General features: G+C 50.6%; 1 protein-coding gene across 1 annotated transcript; it reads right to left on the reverse strand.

Annotated features, from left to right (window-relative positions):
- Positions 1–3,793: 3,793 nt before the first annotated feature.
- On the reverse strand, positions 3,794–6,789 carry NPBWR2 (neuropeptides B and W receptor 2). Its single transcript, XM_062009100.1, has 2 exons — positions 6,691–6,789; positions 3,794–6,178 (listed from the first exon to the last, which is right to left on the reverse strand). Exon 2 carries the CDS (start codon positions 5,544–5,546, stop codon positions 4,548–4,550), a length of 999 nt encoding a protein of 332 aa, XP_061865084.1. The 5' UTR covers positions 5,547–6,178; positions 6,691–6,789; the 3' UTR covers positions 3,794–4,547.
- Between the last annotated feature and the right edge of the window lie 3,023 nt (positions 6,790–9,812).

Here is a 9,812-nt window from a genome sequence, read left to right on the forward strand (position 1 = left end):
GTGAGAGTGTGGAAGTACCAGGGGATTAGAGCTTCGTGGGGGAACGAGCTGCAGCACAACTGGGCTGGGGACAATTGATTGAGACAGCCATTGGCACTTGCTGCAGCACAAAGACTTTAAAAAGCAATAGTAATTTCCAGTGCCTGCCTCTTATCTCAGATGTCTGTGTTTAATGCCTGTGGTGGGAATATGAGCCCTGTGTGAGCCCAAACGCTTGTTTCTGGGGTGGAAAACGACTTCTTCCTCTCCCAGGGATGATGAAGCAGAGTCCTCCAGGGCTGGCTGTCCCCATGGGTGCAGCTGGAGAGGGGAAGGTGAAATCCTTCCCTGTGAGGAGGCAGACAGGACCCTGCTGCCTTCCTCCCTGCTGCTGCAGCAGGAGCAAGCCACAGCCTCCAGCTCCTGCTGTAACCAGGGAGATGTGAGGTTACCTGGCACCTTTGCACTCATTAAGACATCCTGGACTGTCCTGAAAGGATGTTTCCCTGGCTTCAGGGCTGAGCTGCCTTCCCTGGTTGATACACAGCTGGCTGGGAAGGGGGATAGGGTGGGATGGAGCCGTGCAGGGTCCTTCCTTTGACCCTCCAGATCCTGGTTTAAAGTGGGAGCTGTTTGATGAATTAAGGGGATTTAATTCCCCACTTCCAGGCTTCAGCTTGTGGCTGCTGTGACCTGCAGCAAGCCAGCCCCAGCAGCCTGATGAGAGCCGAGGCAGAGAGCTGGTGTGCAGGTGTTCCCTGGGGTGCATTTGATGGTGGTTTGTGCTCTCCCACAAAGAAAGAGTGCTGCTCAGTGCCACGGGGCTGCAGGACAGGGCAGAGCAGCACCCGCGGGAGCCAGAGCCCTCTGACAGACAGGGATCCTCGGCAAACCCCTTCTGCCCTCTCCTGTCTTAAGCTGACACTCTTATCTGAAGCGTTTCACACGGGGAAAGGCACAGCTGCAGGCAGGGAGCTGCTGGGAGAGGAGATGCTGAGAGATGGGGCAGCTCATCCTCTGGGAGAGAAGGCTCAGGAGCATCTGAGCAGTGTCTGTGGCTGCCTGGTGGAGGGTGAAGAGAAGGGGAGGCTGAGAGGAGACATGATCAATCTCTACAGCTACCTGAAAGGGACTTGGAGTGAGGGCTCAGTCTTTTCTCCCAAGTAATGAACGACAGGACCAGAGGAAACAGCCTCAAGTTGCCCCAGGGGAGGTGGAGGCTGGAGCTGAGGCAGAGCTGTTTCCCTGAGAGGGGTGTCAGCCCCTGTGCCAGGCTGCCCAGGGAGCTGGGGCAGTGCCCAGCCCTGGAAGGATCCCAAAGCCGTGGGGCTGAGGTGCTGAGAGGTGCTGGGCTTGGCAGGTGAGGGCAGGGGGTGGATTCCACGAGCTTCAAGGGCTTTTCCAGCCCAAATGATTCAGTGATCCCATGAGGGAGGCAGATTCTGCTCAGTGGCAGGACAGGAGGCACAAACTGAAACATGGCAAATTCCATTTAAACATGGGAAAAGATTCTTCCTGTGAGAGGGATGAAGCCCTGGAACTGATTGTCCAAAGAAGTTGTGGCAGCTCCTTGGAGACATTCAAACCCAATGGACGTGCTCCTGGGTGACCTGCTGTAGGTGGCTCTGCTTGAGCAGGGGCTTGGACTGGCTGTTCCCCAGAGGTATCTGCAACCTCATCAACTCTGTGGTTCTCTGACACGTGATTCAATGGGGAAAAGCTCCAGCAATGACACTGTCAGGTCTGAAACGGGGTGACTTAGACTCAAAAGGTACTTTCCACCTAATGCAAGGTGTTAGGTTTTCCACTTAATGAAATGGGTTTTCCTAAAGACCTAATGCCGAGGAGCAGGGGGATTGCAGCTAGCTAAGCAATTTGTGCATGAGGTGGCAGCATTTCCATCAGTCTCCTGCACTCAGGAGAGGTTTTTCCACCGGGGGAGCCCATTGCCAGTAGGTGGCAACAGTGCTAAAGCATTGGCTGCGGGCCGGCTCTGCTCCCTGCCATTGCCTGCGCTGCTCCAAGGACTCACACAACGCCTCTGCACCTCCTCATCTGCGCCTGGACCTGCCTCCTTCCCCATGAAGGAGGAACACAACACCCAGATGCCTCCAGAATCCACAACCTCTATGGTTCCCAGCCCTCTATCTGCCAGGTCTTCCTCCTCTTGCCAGAAATGAGTCATTTGAACCTCCTGAGAGCCATCACCACATTCTGCATGGAGCTGATCTTTCCTCCAGGTGCCTCCCTTTTCCTCCTCTAGTGCCTGGGGCTTGCTAAGCATCACCCCACACACCTGCACCTGCAACACACACCCTGTCAGGACTGGGGTTTGCAAAACCCTTGTTAGCTGCAAGGTGCACCAAAGGAGAAATAGAAATGAGCCACAAAATTAAGCTCAGGGAACCTTGTGGCCACTAAATCTGGGAGTTTAAGACTGTGGGATTAAGGATCTGTTCATTATAAGGCTGGCTGAGGCCAGGGATTGAGCTCTTGATCTTTACAGCAAGTTAATGGTACAGTTGGTATAAAGAACAAAACTCCTGGAGAAGTTTCAGCTGGAAGGGTATGTTCTGCAAGGTTAAAACCTTTAACAGGGAGAAGGCAACAGAAGTGATCTTCTATTCACAAGCATCAGTTTCCTAAAGGGCCAAAGTGAAATTGCATTGTGATGCACTGGAGGTTTGTTAATTGGGTGTCAGGGCTCTGGGGGCACTGATAGGTCTGAATTGCCCTGAGTGACCTCACCTTGGGTCTCCACCTGCACCCTCACCCATTGCTCCAGGAGTCTATTTAAGCTGAGCCCTGCAGCTCCTGGCTCTGTTTTGGTGGAGGGGTAGCTGCTTCCAGTCCTGCTGCCTGGCTGGACCTCACATTGTAGTCTTGTCTCCAGCCCTGTTCTCTGGACAGACCTTGGATGACTTCTGTGAGTAGATTGTATCATGAACAGGCTTTGATATGTGCAATGCAGCTGGCCTCTTAGTCCCATCTTCTTTTGTTTTACCTGTGCTGTACTTTCCTGCTAGATTGTGGCTGAGTGAGAGCCCAGCTTGGTGCCTGAGGGTCTGGGGAAAGCTCGAGATAAAATATTTAGCTGAGGCAGCCTTCCTTAAATCAACGACATATACACCTTACAGGGCTAAAGGATGTGAGAAGAAGCTTTTCACAGACCTCCTACTTTACTTACTGTAGCTTTGGAAGACAGCTTACTCCTGTCCCTTCAGGACAAGGGCTGCTGGCAGCTTGGTCTCTGTAGATGTGGCATTGCTTTGGCCAAACTCCAGTCTCCTCACATTTAACAAGATGCTTTGTGCCTAATACAGGGCCAAAATATCAGAGCTGTGGCACATGCACTGTCCTGGCTGTGGTAGATCTCTGCTAAGGACTGGATGTGGCCACAAGCCTGCTCACCTCTGGAGGTGGATAGTGAAGGTGAGATTTCTCTGTGACTATGAGAACTGGAGGATGTGGTGCACTCATCCCCTCTAGCACTGAGGGACAAGTTCCTTTCCTGGCAGGAGGAGGTTTCAACATGGCTTTGGTAGTTCTTGGAGCTTTCAGTGTGATGTTTCTGATCTTCAGACTCTTCCTTTTGAGTGCTGGTTCTCTTGATGTGACTCTTTACCTGGTAGGGAAGGAGCTTTATCTGCAGCGTTTGCCAGGTTTGGGGGTTTCCTTGTGGCTTACAAAACATCTGAATTTGGCTACAAATCCACAGTGTTTTATTTCCCAGGAGGCAAAATGCAGACATGGAACAAGCAGCATGAGCTTTCTCTGGTGAAAGAAGGATCAGCCTCTATTTTTTTCCCCCATGAGGTTTATTTTGTTAAGCACTCTCAAATATGTTTGACACTGAACAGGAACAATTAGTGAAGAAAATCAACTAGTTAAGAATTCCTACCACAAACTCACACAGTTGCTGTAGTGTTTGTATGCTGTGTTGTTTAACACTGTATTGGAGGCTGAAATGTTGCTTTTGGTTTAAATTTCACTCGTTTTAACAGCTCAGGAAAAAAGGGAGAGTGGGGGTGGAAAATAGATGTCCCTCCAAATCAAGAACAAAGCTTTAACACACATCTGCACATACATGGAGGTGAAAAGGGTTTGTTTTCTCTTCCAAACACTCATTTTGTATCCTCTGTTTTATTGACACTCATGGAAAGTGCTCCTTAGCTCTGCTCCATGAACCAATCCTCCAAAGAACAGCAATTCAGAGCTGAGCATCACCTTAGGCTGAGAGCTGGTCTCAGGCTTGTCTGTGCTGTACAGCAGGTGGCAATAAAGGACCACTCTGTGGGAGAAACAGCCCTCTGAGGAGGAAGTTTGCTACCCTTAATGCTTCAATGTGTAGTTGAAAATAAGACTACAGAAATGCAACTTGGACAAGGAGCAGAGGAGCAGGGAGAGCTGCAGGTAAGCACAACAAAACATGTGAATGATGAAAAGCAGACACATACACTACATGGAAAGGAAAGAACATTGTGCAGGCGTTAGTCACCCCTTCAGTCTGCAAAGTTGCCCCTGCAAAGCCTTGGGAAGGAAGGGTTCTGTGAGCCCCAAGCCTCTGCTCAGGATGTTCTGCATTCCAGCATCTTCCTGAAGCTCTTCCTGAAGCTGTCATCCAGGAAGGCATACAGGAAGGGGTTCAGGCAGGAGTTGGCATAGCTGAGGCTGGTGATGAAGTAGGAGATGCCAATGACCATGGGGGTCTGGGGTAAGTCAGTGGTCAAAGCCACAATGGTGGCCAAGTGGAAAGGGGTCCAACAGAAGAGACACACAGCCAGGACTATGAAGACCATAATGGTGACTTTCTTCTTGGCTTTGTCCAAGGCTTTAGCATTAGAGTTCAAGTGCATGTTCCTCAGCTTGTAAAGCATGATGGCGTAGAGGATGCAGATGGTGGACACGGGGATGGCAAAGCCAAGGATGAGAGTATAGATCCTGCTGGCTTTGAACCAAAACCTTTCAGGCTTGGGGAAATTGAGCCCACAACTCTTGATCTCCAGGTCATCTATGTAGACATTGGCAAAGATGATGAAAGGGAGAACTATGATGGTGACGAGGATCCAGATGCACAAGCTGACGATCCTGGCTGCTCGGTATGTACGGTGTGGCATCCTCTTGGACCTGACCGTGGCCAGTACCACCAGGTACCTGTCTATGCTCATCACTGTCAGGAAATAAATGCTGGAGAAGATATTGTAGTGGTCTATGGACAAGATGACCTTGCAGAGAACTTCCCCAAAGGGCCAGTAGTGGAGGAGGTGTTCAGCAATATTAATGGGCAAGACAAGAGTGAACAAGTCGTCAGCTATGGCGAGGTTCAGGATGAACATGTTGGTCACAGTCTTCATCTTGGGAGCCTTGAGGATCACATAGATGACAGCAGTGTTGCCTGTGAGCCCAACAGCACAGATGACAGAGTAAATCACTGGGAGGACAACGTAGAAATCTGCTGCTTGCTCTTGGAAGGTCAAGTTGAACCTCATGCTGTTGTCCAGGTAGCAGCTGTTGCCTGCATTGCTGCAGCTGCTGTTCAGATGATCCCAGAGAGAGCTGTTTCCCATGCCTGCTGGTCACAGACTACCCTCAGCTGTCATTGAAAGCCTCACTAACCCAGAAGGGAGAGAGGTTTTGCTTTTTCCCAGTGAGAAGCAGCTTCTCTCTCATTAGAAGTGGGTTATTTCCAAAGAGTGGGTTGAGGGGCAGCATGGACCCATCTACCTTCTCTCTCCTGTTCCCCACCATTACACAGCTGAGACTTCAACAGTGATGGGGGAGGGAAGGAAAGATTGAAAGACACACAAGTCTCCATGAACAAAGCAAACAAGAGAATTCTAACTCCCTACATAAGTCAAGGAACTCCTCTCTCTGAGAGCATCCTGGTGAGCTTTGGCATTTCTCTGCTGGGGAAGTGGCTCCAGTTCAGCTGTTTGCAGCAAGAGTCCTTCTTGGGGCTGGCAGGAACAAGGAGGGCGAAGAAGCAGCTTTGTGCCTCGTCAGCTATTCCCAGCCCTTGGAGAGCTTGAGGGGTGGCTGCTGTTTCACTTGTACAGCACTTGCTTTTCCATGCTGGAGCAGAAGTGTTGCAGTGTTTAATTAGCACCTTGCTTTGTGTCAGAGTTCAGACTCTCCTCAGTGACTGTGATTTCGCAATGAAGAAGTTTCCAACACGGCTACACCCCACTCCCAGGGTCCTCTAGCAAAAGAAGGAGGGGGACAAAATAGAGTTCAAAGAGTATCTCCAAAACTGAGGGTTAAAGGTGCTTAACCCCCAATTAAAGAAACTTTTAAAGCAAGGGTTGGTTATGATGTTATCCAACAGAAGGACCAGCTCTGCTGCAAGCAGCTGTGGCAGCACATGAAGCTTGGCACAGATGGACACACAATAGATAAATCTCAGAAGTTCAAGGTTACTCAGTGAAACAGAGGGGAAGAATTACCCTGAAATCAAATCCACTTCAGAGTCAAAGCAAGAATTGCCCCCTCTGTAGCAGCTGCCACATCCAGTGCTATCTCCTGAGCCCTACTTCCACGAATTCCTCTGCAGGGAAGTGAACAAACCCACCCCCTCCCTGTAAAGACCAAACATTTAGCTCCCCAAGCTCTGCAAAGAGAAGTGCCTGACTTTTGCCTTTCCTGGTTGCACAGCAATAAGGGCAGAGGAACCCCTGTCCCTGGGAGTGGAGGTGGGGGGAAAGTGCCCCTTACCTGGAGAGTGGCTCAGGCTGCCTCCTCCAGCACCTGCTGCTCGGCACTGTGGAGCCTCTTCTGGCTCCTCTGAGCTGGGAGGAGGGTCTCTGGGATGCTGACGTGTGACTGGCTTTGCAAGCACATCAACATGCTGGCTCTGGCTGTTCATTGCATGTCTCAGCAATTAGCACTTGTTCACACCAGGGAAGCAGAGGAGAGGGGGGGAGGAAAAGTTTGGTCTCTGCTGGGATATTGCAATAGTCAGTAAGGGAGTTGCTGTGGGGCAACTGATGCTCCAGGGCTGCTCTCCTCAGGAATGAGGGGCACAGGCAGTACCTAGGGCTGGCAAGCTGTGGCTGGCTGGAGGAGGGATGTGTGAAACAGTGGGAAGGGAGAGGGGGGGAGTTAAAGTGCTTCCATAGGTAGAGCTGGCTGGCTTGAACAAAGGAAGATGCACAAATGTGTGTGGGGGGAGGGAGGAGGAGGAGGGTGTGCAACCATACAGTGCTCAACATGAATGAATACACACATGCACCTCAGCAGATCAGTGCTGGCTTCAGCTGCTCTGGGGGAGCTCAGCTGGTTTGCCCCAGCTGGGGCTCTGGTCCAGCTTTGGAAATGCAGCTAAACCCTTCAGATGTGCATCACAGGGAGTCCTGTGAAGCTTGGTAGAAATGCACCCTGGGTGATACCACAACACCAGTGACAGTGTCAGATCACTTTATCCTCATGTCCTTATAAAAAGAGGAAAAGGGGAATCAAGGGTTGTTTGATTCTCCTTTAGTCTTTTCAGTGCATCCCCCAGCTGCAGGTTGCCTGACAGGGCTATGCCTGGCAGCCTGCAGTGTCATTCCACCAAGCAGGTCAGCTCCTAGATATGAGCCCAGCAGCCAAGAGCTGTGTTTGACTTTGCTCCTCTCCTTGTAGATGTTTTACCCTTTTCTGGCAAGATTATGGTGTGTGGGAAAACAAAACCCTTCATTGCACTCAGGGAGTAACTCCTCAAGGCCATGGGTGTAAGTGACTGTTCAGTGCCTGGTGCACAGCTCTTTTCTGTGTCTCAGACAAAATCTATCCAGCTATTAGGCCTGAGCAAAATGAAACAGAGATGAAAGATTGCCCAAAATGATGCATAGGAATGATATGGATGATGTTTCTTCGGATGAAAGACCCCCTGAGCCCTCTTCTTGCCTGTTTTTGGGAAGGCTGCCACAGCTTGTGAGCACTTGCAGGGGAAAGGGGGGTTTGATAGGTCTGCAGGGAGAAGGCAGTTTGCAAGGAACTGCCTTTGTCTTTGTCCAGGAGAAAGAAATAGGGGAAGACAGAGAATTTCTGGAGAATGTGCTGTTAAATTTACTGATCTGTAACTATTCCCCAGGGCAAAAGCAGGTACAAGTGTTTTGCATCGAAAATCCTTCCACCAGGGCTCAGCACAAAGCACATCTCTTGGGTCCCTGAGCTTGAAAGCTGTCCTTTCGCTCCCCAAACGATGTTATCTAGGAATTGGCTGTCACAACATTGGCTGCTGGCTTTGTGCCCAGGTGCTGTGTTTGTAGGGAGTGCTCCTGGGGCTGTGGGGAGGGCTGCAGGGCTGGCTGTGCTCCTGCAGGTCACACCTGCACCTTCTTGGGCTTCTTCATGCCTGGGTTGGGATGTGTTTGTTTAAAACAACCTTGTCAGAGCTGAGACAGAGACTAAGAATTTAATGTCCCTGTCTGGTGCAAGGAGAGGGGCTTCTTGTTCCCTTTCCATCCCCCAGATGAGCTGGCAGTCCCTGCTTTCTGAGCTGTGCTGCTTGCCTCCTCCCTCAAGCAGGTTTGCAGTAAAACTCACCTGCTTCAGGGAGAGCAGCTGCAAACACGTCTAAATTCATGCATGAAATTGCTTTGCAGCAGGAGCACTTCCATCAACAAAGAGACAAATCTTTGCCTGCATCCAGCCAGAGCCAGTGGCTGAGTGCAGAAGAGGCACATTGTGTGTATTGGCACCATGTGGAATGGGGAGAATGAGAGGATGTTTTATTCATCTTGTTTTCTCTGGCTGGGTGTCCCTTCCACTTGATTATAAATGTTAGTGGCACAAAGCCCTTCAAATCAAGCCCTAGTTCAAGTTGCTGTTACAAAGGACAAGAGCTGTATTTTCCCTCTGAGCCACTTGCACCTATTCTTGTAGAGGCAGCTCCAGTGCCAGCACGGTGCAAGAGGGACAAAGTTTGTGTCCCTGGCAAACCTGTGCCATGGAGATGGACTTTGCCTCTTGAAACCCACATTCACACTGGGGCTCCAGTCAGCTGTGCAAGCAGAAGGGAAAAGCAGTAAATCAGAGAGAGGGAAATCCTTTGCAAGGCTGAATTACTGGGGCTTTGTTACCATCATAAAGCTGATGTGCTGCTGACTCTGCAGAAAGACCATCCACTGCTTTGGGTTAGAGAGGACTGTGTTGGCACCAGTGCCCCTGGGTATCAGGAGTGCCCAGGGCTGTGAGGACTGAGCCACAGCAGCAGCTCACACCTCACTGGGCACAGGCAGGGCAGAAGCTTTCTTTGCCTGGGTTGCTTTTGGAGAGCACTGGGAGATGTCTGCTGGAGGGGTGGGATTATTTCCCCACCAGCACTGTGAGTGGTGCTGCCTGAGCACGCTGAGATGTTTCTCAGCCCTCTAGCAAGGGCACATTGTCATCAAAGGCAGAGAGCTGTCCCCTCCAGCCAGGTTTCAGACCTTTGGGTGAGGACTTCTCTAGCTCATTGGGAGTGAAGCCTTCCTCCCCTCCCTTGTTAATGCACAGGGGCAATGAAAGAGGATGAGTTACTCTGGATTAGCCCCTGAGCAGGGCTCCCTATTCCTTCTCCAAGTCTCAGTAGTCTTGGCTGGATTTAATTTGTTGAATGAAAGCTCCTTTTTCTTCCTGCCAGAGAGGTCTTGTGAGTGGGTCCAGTTTGGTCAAACTGCTTTGCTTCACACCCTTTCACCACGAGGGATTAGCTGGGCAGATGATCCTGTTCTGTCAGGCTCCTGCTGTTGTCAGAGAGTCAAGTTCATCTCAAGGACACACATACAAAATCAATACTCTTTGCTCAGCAAAACAAAATGTTCTCAGCCGACTATCTTGCAGTCCCTGGTTGTGAGGGTGATTAGTAGGAG

This window comes from Colius striatus, chromosome 16 (genome assembly GCF_028858725.1).
Source record: "Colius striatus isolate bColStr4 chromosome 16, bColStr4.1.hap1, whole genome shotgun sequence".
Lineage (NCBI taxonomy): Eukaryota > Metazoa > Chordata > Aves > Coliiformes > Coliidae > Colius > Colius striatus.